Here is a 13,806-nt window from a genome sequence, read left to right on the forward strand (position 1 = left end):
AATTTTTAAAGAAAAAAAACCCAAAAGGCAGAAATGTTTTTGACAAATTGAGAAGATTCCCAAAAGGAATTGAGGAGAGTGATGAAAGAGGCTTCAGGTAGGGGTTATTAGGTAGGGGTTGGGTTAGGATCACAGGAATGCAGGTTCCGTTCCAAGTTGTGCTGATGGACTCTCACCAGAGTGCTTTTTATTGACCACAGTATGTTACTGTAGCTCCCTCCTTAGAGTGTGACAATGAATTAGGTCATCCCCAGTCCCTGTTCCTCCCCCGAACACACTCACCTCCCTCTCCATGTGAGAGGTGAGGTTGGCAGAAGATGAACTAATGCTGATCAAGCACTTAATGCTTCTTCAAGGTTGGCATCGCAAACTCCATACTACACATGATGTCAGGTACATTTAGAAGTGATATCTGATGCCAGATTTCTTTCTAACTCAGTCTTGGGTTAGTCCAGAGGAGGGAGGTGTCTGGGATGTGGGGAATGGGGTAGACAGGGTTGGGATGAAGCATTATTATGGGTGGAGTCTCAAAATCACCTCAAAACATTGGTGTTTCTTATTGTGTTTCTCCTCTTGATTTCAATAGGCCACTTTCCAAATAAAGCCATGCCCTCCGCAGGAACACTTCCTTGGGTTCAGGGGATTATCTGTAATGCCAACAATCCTTGTTTTCGTTACCCAACTCCTGGTGAGGCTCCTGGAGTGGTTGGAAACTTTAACAAATCCATGTAAGTACAAGATAAGATCCTGTCCCCCCCCAACTTGTTAGTTAATATTTATCCTTTCCTTCTTGTCTTTCCTAGAGAGTTTTGAATGACGGGATTTGACGAAGTTGCTTTTGTAAATACACAGAATCATGATATGAGCTAGAGTGAGCTAAGGACTGTAGGGTGTGTTGCATGACAATTCTGAGGGAGTTATAACCAGGGCAGGCAGCACCATGTTACATTGTTCATTTCCCATAAGCTCTGTAACCTTTATGGGCCCCTTTTCAATAAAAAATTACACATTGTAGGCTATCATTGCATTGATATAAAGGGAATATAAGCCAAGTTGGATTCATTATTTTACATATATTCCTTTTGTTTGTATTTTTATTCTGATTTTGAAAAAGATATAAATATTCTCCCCCCCCCCCCCAAATGTCCTGGAATCTTGACATCATGCCCACTCTGTCTTAAACAGCTTGGTTCTGGGGGGAATGTGTGTGTGTGATGACCTGAGTCTTGACAGCTGCTAAAATTTGCCTGGGGAAGAGCATTTGGGGCAGGGATAATGGGTAAGTGGGTGGGAACATTGATTTTCAGTGGAATTGGTTGTGGGGAGCAGTAGCCTCAGTGAGGGGCTGTCTGTTGAGAGCCCTTTTGGGGCACATATACTTGGCAGCCAATTCCATAAATCAGCAGAGGCAGCTGGCCTAACCTGTACTTTTCTACTTTTCTGGGATGCTTTCCAGTGTGTCTCGCCTCTTCTCAGATGCCCGGAGGCTTCTTCTGTATAGCCAGAAAGACACCAGCCTGAAGGACATACACAAAGTTTTGAGAACATTACAGCAGATCAAGAATTCCAACTCAAGTAAGCTCAAACCTGATGTGCATGAGTTTTGCATTGGGCATTGACCTGTACCAGGGCAAAAAAGGGTGGTCCAAATGGGCCAGGGCTGGTTCCTGTTAGCACTTTCTAAAAGGTGTTCCAGCTCAGTGGATAGGTTGCAGAGCCTCCCTGTAGGGGACATTGGGGCAAATACTAGGGAAATTGGTTGCATTGGCTTTCCCTTGGGAAGGGAAGAAAACAAGACGAAACTAAGAGCAGTGATGCATGCTCCATGGGAGGGGTAGCTAAGGGTGCAGGTTTCTGTCAACTTTTTTTTTTTTAATTGGCCATATGGTTGCTAAGAATGGGTAAATTTATAGAAAGGAGATACTTCTATGTATAGAAGAGTAAGTACATTTGCAACTTGGTGTGGAGAAGTGAAAGCTAAGTGTTTAAGAAGAAAATGTAAATCCTCTTCCTGCTAGTCATTTTATTTGATCTGATGGGTGTTTGAATGTTGACCTTTCCAAGTGAAATCTGCCTCTTCTCTGGTACCTGTCCAAGTGACTTATTGCATGCCACTGAGGGACGTGTCTGAAGAGCAAGCAGGGGGCTTGCTGACTGAGGGACTGACTGCAGGAGACACTGGGCAGCCTCCCAGGAAGTGGCTTACCACAGGGACAGCAGTGACAGTGGCTGGTTAGAGCTGTCTGCCCACTTCAGGAGAATTTGAAAGCAACAGTGACACTGACTAAATGTTGATCTACTTTTTATTATCACTATAAACCAGAGATACTAAATAGTGCCAATGACAATGTCCTCCCCAAGGTGGACTAACTGCCACTGTGTTGGAAGTATGGTTTACTCGGTTTGGTATTTGGGGTGGCACAGCCTGGACTGGACTTTCCGGGAGGAACATTGCTGTGCTTAGGCTGCTGGGTCAGCTGCAATGAGATTTTTGGCTGTAGGACCCAGCCTTTGGGATGCTATTTGCTTGACCTGCAGGCCCTAGCCCTGCACATGTATGTCTGCTGGTACAGAAGATGGAAGAAGTGGCACAGCTAGTCAAAGCCTCCATCCCTGGTCCCCTGAAGGGCTCCTGTCTGACCAGAGGCAGAATCAGGGTTATTTCTTCTGTCATGACAGACAGTGTGGCTAAGAAGAAAGAGTGCTAGGATCTGTTACTTCGGGCTATGTGACTTTGTGAGTAAGTCAATTAGACCCTTTGGGGCCACCTCTTCTCATTTTTGAAGTGGGGATAATCTAAAAACCCATCTAGATTAGTATAAGGAATACATGAGATAAAACATTTTCTTGCTTAAAAGTAGTATTTGGCATAGAGGAAGTACTTAGTAAATACAAATATTATTTTGGAATGGTGACATCTCAACCAAGCCATTGACCCTCTCAGAAACTTAATTTCCTCAGTTATAAAATAATGCCTAACCTATAATCTAAAATGGAAATGTGAAACCTGTCACAATGCTGAGCCCCCATTTATTGAAGATGCTCCATATTCTTATACAATAAGAATTAAGAATATTGAGAACATGGCCTTTTTTTTTCTGCCTCAGTTTGTGCACCTGTTGAAACAGATGAGCTGATGGTGGTGAATCGTCCAACAGAGTTTTAGATCTTAGTGCAGGCTGCCTTCTTTGAGCAGCCAGAGAATGACTAATGGTAGGCAGTAAAAGCAAAACCTGTGTCCAGAAAACACCTGTGTGCACAACTCTGAAGAGAAGCTTTCTAAATTTCTTTTTTTCTTTCTTTCTTAAATTTGAGAGTTGGGAAGATAGAGTCACAGACAGACCACTTGTCTGCCAGTTTTCTCCTGCATTGGCCAGAGCTGAGCCAAGCTGAAGCTGGGAAGCAGAAACTCAATCCAGATCTCCCATATGTGTGACAAAAACCCAACTGCAAGGGTCATCCCCTGCTGCCTCCTAGGGAAGTGGAGTAGGACTCAGATCCAGGCACCCTGATATGTAATGTGTCGTCGTGGATAGCTTGGCCCCAGTCCGAGTGCTTTTCTTTAGCTTTTGATTTTGATTGTGTTGTGCCAAGTGCTTGTTTCCCATTTCTATTTTCTTCGTATGTCCCTCCCTGCCCTGCAGCTATTTCTTAAATTCCTCCCATGTGTCTTTGCTTATTATAAAACACAAAGCCAGATCTCAATCTAATGGAGCATATTTCCTCCTAGAAGAAATAGGTTAACTTTGGGGTGGTTTTTCAATAGCATGTCTAAGATTAAAACGTATTAATGTAGATCCCTGCTTGGGGACCTGTGTTTATCTGCAATGACCACCTATTCATCACCACTCCACTTAGTTAACCTTCTCTCCCATTTCTCTCAATGTGGAGTGATCTTTGAAGTTAGTCTACTGCAGAATGCTTTTCTTCTTGCAACTGTGGTGGAGAGCTGCCTGTTGGAGAGCAACCATGGCCAGAAAGTATTAATGGCCAGAAAGTATTCACTACCATATTATGCCTTCTGAAGAATGAGTCTAATGCTATTTCTCTGAAGTATTTGAAAACAGCTGTAGTATTTTTTCCCTTCCTTTTTTGCAAACCTTTGATTTTCCTAGGAAAAATGTCTTCCACTTCTGTTATGGAATATTTTTTTCTCCCAATTTCTGCTGTCCCTTTTTGTTTCAGTGTATCTGTGTCTTCTTGGAGATTATCAGAAATTACAAATATATTCTGATATGGAGAAGAAAGGGATTTTTACTTCCCTTGCTCTGAGTGCTATATTTCTTTTAATGCAATCTGAGATTGCAATAGGTTTTTTGGCATTCATGTCACCCTGTTGACTCATATTCCATGTGCAGTGAACCAAACTGCAGGCTTTTAAATATACAGAATTGCCAATTACTTGTTCTCCTTTTCTTCATTGTGCTGCTGGCTTTTTGAACCCCAAGCGGGGGTGGGGGATCTCCCTTTTCTATTTTACATTTTCAGATTTCCTGTGCCATCTCATTCCACCAAAACCCAATTAGACTGCAGCTTTTCTGTGGATTATAGCTGTGGCTTCTTCTTGTTTCCTGTTGTCTAGGAATTTGATGAATACCTCTTGGGTCTCCTCTGAGTGGTAACTTCAGCCCTCTACGTCTTGGAGACTAATGAACTCTTTGAACACTAGCACATTCTTGCAAATTCACCAGCCTTCAGACTCCTGATTCTGTGATCTATGTGGGAGATTTATTTTCTTTATTTCACTTGCATCTCTTAATTCCACTGGGCTATCCAGATGATTTTTGGGCATGGATGTCTTGACTAACTAAAACATTCAGTTTTAGTTTTATGGCTTCCTGTACTGTAGAATTACTGTATTTCCTTTAGTTTCAGAGGCCTTAGAGGAATGCACATCATTTATAGATACATTGTTGATGGACTCAATCTGTCAATGTTTATTGAATGCCTCGTGAGTGCCAACCACTGTTCTAACTGCTGAGACACAGGAGTTTATAGGATAAATACAGCCTTTGTCCCTATGGATCTTCTAAGGAAGAGGTTGACCCAGAAAGAGGAAGTGACTTTCCTGAGTTTGTACAACCATGGGTGGGATATTCCTGGAATGGAACACTGCTAAACCTCTTTTGCTGCATGCCTTTCTCTTCCTGCAGTACCATCTTGTGCTGTTTAACAAACTTCCACCCCAGAAGGCCCCTCTCGTGGTAAGAATTAGTCATGTAAAAATCTCATAATTATCTTCCAAGCCATTCCAATGAGAAATCTAAAGGAAGCCTTACAGAGGTCCCGTACTCAGTTTTCTCATTACTGAAGCATTTTGGACATTTTCTTATTTTCTTGATAAACCAGAGGGCCATCATATGGGCTGGTGGCTAAATTAGTTTTTGAGAATCAGAGTGAGGAACATTCGTTTTTTTAAAATCCCTATCGTGATGGCAACGAAATGTGAATACAAAACTGGAAAAGTTCTTGGGAACGCTATAAAAAATAGCCTGCCTAGGTTTAGGCTGCCTGAGATGCAGACTGACAGCAAGGAGTGCTTCTCTGGGTTCGCTTTGTGTGCTGTGATGATTCCCAGTGGTAAAAGGATCACAACTCCACTTAGTGTTTATTTGAGAGGCACGGAGAGACCTAGAGAGCTCCTATTCATAGTTTCAGTCCCTAGACACATGCACAACGTTGGTCTGGGCTGGTCCACACCCAGCTGCCCAGGACCTCAATCCACATCTCCCATGTGGGTGACAGGGAACCTACCACATGAGCCAGCTCTTGATGCCTCCCAGGTTGCAGAGCAGCAGGAAGCTGGATTCAGGAATAGTGCTAGGACTCACACTCAGTCCCTCTGATATGGATGTAGGCGTCCCAAGCAGTGTCATAACTACTCAGTCAGAAGACTGCTCCAAGGATGACAACTTCTAGTTTTCACCTGTATCAAATTGTCATTTCATGAATGTGATTGCGTATGAAAATGTTGAATAGTACAAAAAAAAAAAACTAAAGGAATCAACATTTTATATGGATCTGGTCAAGCTTGTTGAAGGTAGTTTTAAATAAAGATTAGAAACACTGACGTACGAGAAGGAGCTTTGGACTTTGTATTAAGGTTCAATTAGGGAACACATTTAGGCTGTATCCTTCATCAAGTGTGACCCTTGGTTAACGTTTGATTTTTTTCCCCCTGACTCCTAGTTTACCTGAATGTAGCTGTCCAAATGGCTGTTGGGACATTAAGTTAGCTAATGTTGTAGCTCAGCTGAGTGGCCGTCCTTTCCTTGGCTGACAGTTTCTGGCTGACTCTTACTCTTTGCCAATTTGTTTGATTTTTTTGGTCCTCAATTTTCCTTGTCTTGAAATTTGTAAAGCAACCTGAAAATTCTTTGTTTTTGAAAGTTGGTCCGTCCTTGGATGGGGAATCACCTGGATATAGCAGGTGTCGTGTGTAGGCTGTGCACCAGTCTGTAGGCCTTGAGAGCAGCTGGGGACTTGTGCGTGATTCTCTCTAAGCATCCACACAGAGCAGGTACATGCAAAGTATTGAGTGAATTTTTGTTTAGAATATAAAATGCCTGTATTTTTTCACACAATGTTGTAAGAGCCAGTGAACTTGCTTTGAAAAAAAAATTCCACACACGTAAGTTGTAGAGTTGATTCCTAATACAAACATTTGGCAAAAGGGCTCAAAATGAACAGTAATGACAAAATCTCTTCAGGCAGCCTGGCTTGCTTTCTTCCACAAAGTTTACCTCCCTGGACTTCGCTGGAAAGGCTGCCATGAACCCATTGGCCTAAAATGTTTTTACTGGGAAGCTAAAAAAATTTCCTCTCTGAAACCAACATTTGGCCTAGTGGTTCAGCCACCCAACTCCCACACCGGAGTGCCTGCGTTAGATTCCCAGCTCCATCTTTTGACTCCAGCTTCCTACTAAATAATGCAGACCATGGAGGGCAATGATGATGGCTCAAGTCATTTAGTTTCTGCCATCCGTGGGGTTGAAATCCTGGGTTCAACTCTCTGCTCCCATCTTTGAAGCCCAATTCTAGCTGTTGTGGCATTTGGGGAGTGAACCATCAGTTGGGAGCTCTCTGTCTCTCTTGCTCAAATGCACAAAAGATAATTTCCTATTATGGCCCCCTTTCAAGGCGATCCAAGAGATACTAGCAGTGTGTCTACACAGCGACATATTTTTGTATAGTTGGCAAAAGCAGGACTTCATGTATATGAAGAGAGTACTTCGATTTGTGTCAACTCCCTGGTGGAGTATTTCTGCTGAGATATTTGCTTTATCCCAGTGCTTACTTCTTTCCCAAATTTTGGAGTCCCAACTTTGTCGCCCTTGCCATTACCTATGCATGGGATATTTCTTCAGCTTGTGTGTTTATATTGGAGGCTCTTTTGAAAGTTTATTTTTCCAGTTGATGAACGATTTGGTGGATAGGACCATGGGTTCCACGGTATAGCTGTATGCCAAGGAGCCAGCTTCCTTGGGGCATGGGACTCAGCCAAGATCATAAATTTCCAGGTCTCTGGCTATGTCCCAGGTTATAGCCACACTGTTACCTTTCAGCTACAGAAGCCTTGTGGGTGCTCTGTGGGGTGGCAGAAGTTCATTTTCTGGGTTTATTGGATTCAGCCACATAGGAACTGGGACAGCAAAGAGATGGCTTTCTTGGAGTAGCAAGGGCTGACAAGCTGCACATTTTTGAGGGTGCATGTATTTCATGGGCTCCTGTGAATGGCACTCTCCCTAAGAATTGTGCTCTATAGAGTTGAGCAGTACATTGTCTACCTCTGTGGCTCTTTGCCATGACCTAGAATGCTTATTTCAGTTTACCCCAGGGAGGACTAAAGTGACAACTGCCCTTCCAGAGGCCTTGATTTAGGAAGTCTTCTGAAATATCTTCTCTCTAGGATGCAAAGCTTTCTGGAAAGCATGAGGATGTTGCCATGAAAGAACAAGGAAGAACTTTGGACATTTTGTCATTGGGCTGGAAATGCCGCTTTGGAAGACAGCCTGCATTGCTGAGGTCAAAGTTGGAAAGGGAAAGGCTGAGATGAGAGATCCAGGAAAGTGTTGCAGGAGCCTCACTATTGTGACTCAGGTCTTGAACTCCTATCAGTGCGGCTATGTGTCTGTCCAGTCAATGGTGTGGACGCCGTTTCCTGCACATTCAGCATACAAATCTGGTTTGCTGGGCCTTTCTAATGTGGTTCTGACCAGGAGTTTGGTAAATTAGTTCTAAGGGTTATGCAGGACTTTATTTAGGGGAAGAGGTCAGGCTGTTCTGTGTGTCAGGTTTATTGGGAACACTGAGAACTCACAGCATGGACCTCTGATTCTACTTTCATCTTTGAAAGTCAACAAGACATGAGCCCCAAAGGGCAGGGAGTTTGGGGTGACATGGCCAGCAGATTGGCTGTGCTGGGGATTTGAGGGAGGGGCAGTAAAGTCAGCATTTTATAAATATGGCCTGGGCAGTGCAGTTTAGTGTTAGGAGAACAGCCATTGCAGCTAAACGGCCTAGGTTCAGATCTAGGCTCTGCTTACGTGATTCGTAACCCTGGAGATAATTCCGTTAACATCTCTGTGCCTTACATTGCTCAAAATTTGATAACAGTTGCTTCTCCCTCAGGGATGCTATGGCAAATAAATGTTAGGAAGGATTCACTGAATTTGCCCAACAATGGCGTAATTAATACACATGAAGGAGCTAAAGTTTAGAGAGGCCAGGTCCCTTACCTAAGAAAGTACCCCTGGGAAGGGGCAGCAATAGAACTAGATGTACAGGCTTCCATATTCTGTTGTAGTTATATCCCAAGGAGAGTGGCTCTGTATGACCTGAGGTTGCAGGACACTGAGCATGTACTGTCTGGGTTGAGGAAGGAGACAGGAGGGCTTCTGAGACCAGTGCTAGACTTCCTCCACTTCCCCATCTCATGGGTAACAGGCATGGGGGAAACGTTTCCCAAGGCCACTCAAGAAGGAACATCCTGTGACTCACAAGGACTTCTTTCCTGCCTGAAACCCTTCACCTCATTTCATCAGTCACTGCACTGGAGCTCACAGTCTCAAACTTTTCTGTCCTTGCGCCCCCCACTCCCTGCTACGCATCAGCTGTGCACATCTGAGGACAGATGTGTCAACATTATGTCATCAGATAGAAAGTCCTTGAAATCTTTGTTTGGGTGGTTGCAATTTGTTCTGTGTGTACTTGTGAAAAGTTTTTATTTGGGGCCTTTAAGAGTTCGTATTTTGAAACCTTTCCATCTACTATGAGAAAGTTTTCCTGAACTTGACAAACCTGGCTGTGTCCCAGAACCCATGCTATTGGTTTCCAGCCAGAGCAGGGGTTGGACCCATCTGGGCTGTGCTCAGGGGGTACAGTGTCACACTGTAGTGTTGAAATATTGCTTGATCTAAATCGAACCAAAGGTCAGCTTTACCCAGACATGAATAGAAAACACAGTTGGCATTCAGTTACAGAACAGCATGTACCCCACAAATACCAGACTGCCTTAAAAAGTTTTGAATTGTTAGTATCAGAAAATGTTGCATGTCTCCTGCTTTTCCAGTCTAATTTATTTGCCTGGTAGGCTTCAAATTGCAACTTGGGATTCCAACATGTTTCTCATCAAAGGCTTCCCAGTTCTGTCCCTGCTGTCACTACTGCAATGAGGCACAAAAAGGCAATATTAGAGTAACACTTTGTCCAGCAACCTATGTTACACTAGGTATTGATTCCATTTTACATTGTTAATATAAAGCGGGACAAGCAGGTTGGTATCTTTTTTTGCAGTTTATTGATGATGACACTGAGGTTAGATCCCTTGCCCATGATTGCAGAATAAACTCATGAGTTGAATCCAGGTCTGTCTGACTGCAAGGGTGGGCAACTTTCCACTATCCTGTGCTGCCACGTTGCCTTATCCCAGGAAGTTTGGGCAGCACCACTGGCTTTGGATGCCCACATGCAAACAGAGCTTTTTTTTTTGAGAGTGGAATGATTTCTTTAATTGCTGGATAGAGTGGAAAGAAGCGGAGATTTGTGGTCATAGCTGTTTGGGTCCAAATTTATACCTTGCTTGTTCTGTGAACCTTAGCAATACCCTGACTTTTTGAGGTCTCTTTCCTCATTTTAAATATGGGAATAATTATGCCTTTCTCATGAGCTGGAAGATGCTATGGTGGAGTCTCAGTATATATGAGCCACCTTTCTCCAACCACAGAGTGCTACTATAGGCTTTGATTCACTTTACTAATTATAAACATAAAAATTAAGCTATTTATTCATTATTTAAGTGAGCAGTTCTACTTTGACCAGCCCTAGAAAGAATCCCATCTCAGGTCTTGTCAACTCAGCTTCCTTTCCTTCCTTTGTTCTTTAACCTCTGTGGGGCCTGCAAGCTGAGGCTAGCCCTGTGTCATGTCATGTTTGGAATATCTGGTTCCATATTTGGTTGGAAACCAGCTCATCAGTGAGAGCTGGATGCCTCAAATTCTGTTTGACTTCTTCTAAGTTCTTTCCTTTTTGCTCCTCTGTTTGACTCAGTCTTTCCTGTTCCTAGACTATGTTTCTTTATAATGATGAAAAATTATTTAGCACTGGGATTTTAGTGTAGCAAGTTAAACTTCTGTCTACAACATGAGCATCCAATAAAGATTTCAGTTTGTGTCTTTGCTTCTCCACTTGCAATACAGCACCCTGATAATGATTTCGGAAAACAGTGGAGGTTCGCTCAAGGGCTTGGGCTTCTGCACCTGTGTGGAAAACCTGGAAGAAACTTCTGGCTTTAACCTGGCCCAGTCTCAGCTGGTGGGACAGTCTGAAGAATGAACTGGTGGATGGAAGCTTTCTCAGGCTCTCCCTTTCTCTATTACTCTGACTTTCAAAATAAATAAATCAATCTTAAAAAAATTTATTGGGGAGGGAAAGGGAGAGAAGGAGAAAGAATGCCTGTATCCACTATCCACTCCCTATGTGTCCACAATAGCCAAGATTGGGCCAAGACAAAGCTGGGACTCAATCCAGGTCTCCTGCACGAGTGGCAGGGACCCAAACTCTTGGGCCACTACCTATTGCCTCCCAGTGTTGTGGACCCCAAGCATTGGCTCACCTGCAAACAGACATTGACAAGAGGCCAATATGCAGTCTGGACAGAGTTCATTGAGGGATGAACAAGAGATGATATGATAGAAAGAGTCACCTCTGACTGGCTCTCCAATGGGAACTGAACAAGCACTTTTCTAGGGTTCAGGAGGCATAGCAGTGTACTCTAAGCATCTAAGGCTTTTTGGCCTGGAGTTCTGTCTCATTCTCCTCTGTACATGACAATTCAGTCTGCAACCAGCTTGATGTTCTACACAGGCGCTATCGAGAACTCCCTTAAAATGACACTGTTGTCTGGTATTGCCTCTTCAGGAAGGTCATATATTGGTCACCTTGGGCTATTCTGGGTGTGCACGCAAGCAGGGGAAGTCCCTAGCAGGACAGCATGCAGTCTTTGGTGCTTTGGCTTCTTCAGGGTGGTGTGAACCTGAGGCTTGTATTCCTCAGGGAGCTCTTACCGCCATGAATGGCAGTAAGACCAGGAGCACAGAGGTCCTGAGGCTGTGTGGCCCCATACCCCAGGTCTCTTACTGGAGGAGTTGCACTAGCAGCAGCTCGTCACCCTGCCTCACCTTCCACAATGAGATGGGCCAGGGAGGTCTCTGCCATTCCCATGGAGCAGACAGCCGCTGTTCTTGGAGAAGGTCGAGAGCCTTAGCATCAAGGAAACAAATTCAAATATCCCCCCCAAATAGCTTGGAAGACCCTGGAGTGTGTTTGTTACCAGCCCTTTTAGAGTAGAGAAGTGTTTCAAGATTTTGTTTACAGGACTTGAAAGGTTAGGCTGAGTAAAGCCAGGAGTCAAGTTAGAATTTGGCTTCCAAGCCCCTGCCCCACCCCCCACTGCAGGCCATTGATCCACACCCCGGGGTCCCCTTATGAATTGAATCTTGAAGGGATGCTTTGTCTACTTCTCCTTTTTTCATTTACCTCCTTCAGCAGCTGAGTGCTGTGGTTCTTTTTTGTGTGGGGCGAAAGACACAACAGAGATCTTGAAACCCGAGCTGGGAACTGGAGGGCACTGACCGAGAGTAACCCTGGTTGGCTGGCCGCTGTGCCTGGAGCTTTCCTCCTCCTGTCTTCCTGCACAGCCTCTCCCCCCTTCCCCAACCCTCCCCACTTTCCCTAGCCCTCCCCAACCTTTGTTAGCCTTTCCCTCCTGCTTGTGCCTTCCTTTCTCCTCCTGAGGCTTCTTTTCCCAAGGTGGAGCCAGGTCTGGCTCAACAGGCAGGCTGGCGAGGAAGGACAGGGCAGCAGTGAGGGCTTGAAAGACCTCTCCCTGGCCATAGCCCTCCCCCTGCCTGTGAGACCAGAGAGGCCTGACCTGAAAGTGTGGCCAGAACGTGAGAGTTCTGTCTCCTTTGACCTAGCCCACAGCCATGCATTTCATGCCATTGTTTTGTTCTCTTTTAGATTACAGGCTCTTCAGATGTTTTCCTCTCCCTCCTTTGCCTTGTCTCACTGCACCCACAGAACAGCCCTTGGGAAGTTGGTGGGCTGTTATTTACTCCTCCAAGGAGGCTGAGCTCAGCTGATGGAGTGTTTAGGTCGGCAGTGAAAAGATGGTGGCAGAAAAGGCTCTTGCCTTTTGCAGGGAATGGTGGGTTCTAGCCTTCCCTGTTGCGCCTGGACTCTGCCCAGGTCTGGTACCCAGCTCCCTGGTGTCTGCCTATTTTTTTTTTTTTTGGAAGGAACATACCTTCCCAGTTTCCCATGTAAATACTTGAAGTTAGTCACCTCTTTGCCCTGCGATAGCCCTTTCAAGTTCTTGAGCTTCGGGTTTTGCAACAACCTGAGTGTGTTATTAGCCTGACTTCCAATCTGTGGAAACTGAGGTTCAGAGAGAGAGATCAAGGAGAGCACGAGGTTCATGGTCACACTGCTCAGGAAGTGGCCAAGCTCAGGCTTGCATTCAGACCTTGTGATACTGTAGTCAGGGCCGACTGCACTTGACCTACTGTGCTTTCCACCCTCCGAGGGTGGAAAGGCTTCTTCCCCAAGCCCATTCTTAAAGATCAGAAGACCCAGGTCCATGTTGATCAGCCATCTTCAACTTCTCCACAATGGACGCTTTCTCAGATCTCATCATTTATTCACTTTTTCACTTGAATGTGTTCATGTATGCCTCACACCTTAGAGAACCGCCTCTATGCCAAGTGTTGTTGACTTTGGAGTCCTAATCCTGACCCTTAAGGCATTTCTTCAAACTTTTTCTACTTAATGGACACACGATTATACATATTGACTGGATACAATGTGATGTTTTGATACATATGTATCTTGTGTAATGATCAAAACAGAGTCACTAGCATGGATATTGCCTCAAATATTTTTCATTTCTTTTTTTTTAAAAGATTTATTTTTATTATTTTTTATTGGAAAGGCGGATATACAGAGAGGAGAGACAGAGAGGAAGATCTTCCGTCCGATGATTCACTCCCCAAGTGAGTGCAACGCGCCGATACTATGCCAATCCGAAGCCAGGAGCCTCTTCCGGGTCTCCCACGCAGGTGCAGGTTCCCAAAGCCTTGGGCTGTCCTCGACTGCTTTCCCAGGCCACAGGCAGGGAGCTGGAAGGGAAGTGGGGCTGCCGGGATAGAACCGGCGCCCATATGGGATCCCGGGCGTGCAAGGCGAGGACTTTAGCCACTTGCGCCACCGCGCCGGGCCCTTCATTTCTTTTTGATGAGATCACTGAAA

The 13,806-nt window shown here is 44.6% G+C and overlaps 1 protein-coding gene across 1 annotated transcript in view; it reads left to right on the forward strand.

Annotated features, from left to right (window-relative positions):
- ABCA1 (ATP binding cassette subfamily A member 1) overlaps positions 1–13,806 on the forward strand; it is a 124,828-nt gene that overhangs the window by 36,453 nt on the left and 74,569 nt on the right. The window contains exons 4-5 of the mRNA XM_040963691.1: positions 587–728; positions 1,457–1,575. Of these exons, the coding sequence (XP_040819625.1) occupies positions 587–728; positions 1,457–1,575 (261 nt within the window). The remainder of the gene's footprint in view (positions 1–586; positions 729–1,456; positions 1,576–13,806) is intronic.

The sequence above is a fragment of the Ochotona curzoniae genome, unplaced genomic scaffold (genome assembly GCF_017591425.1).
Source record: "Ochotona curzoniae isolate NIBS_2020 unplaced genomic scaffold, NIBS_Ocur_1.0 scaffold_3208, whole genome shotgun sequence".
NCBI lineage: Eukaryota > Metazoa > Chordata > Mammalia > Lagomorpha > Ochotonidae > Ochotona > Ochotona curzoniae.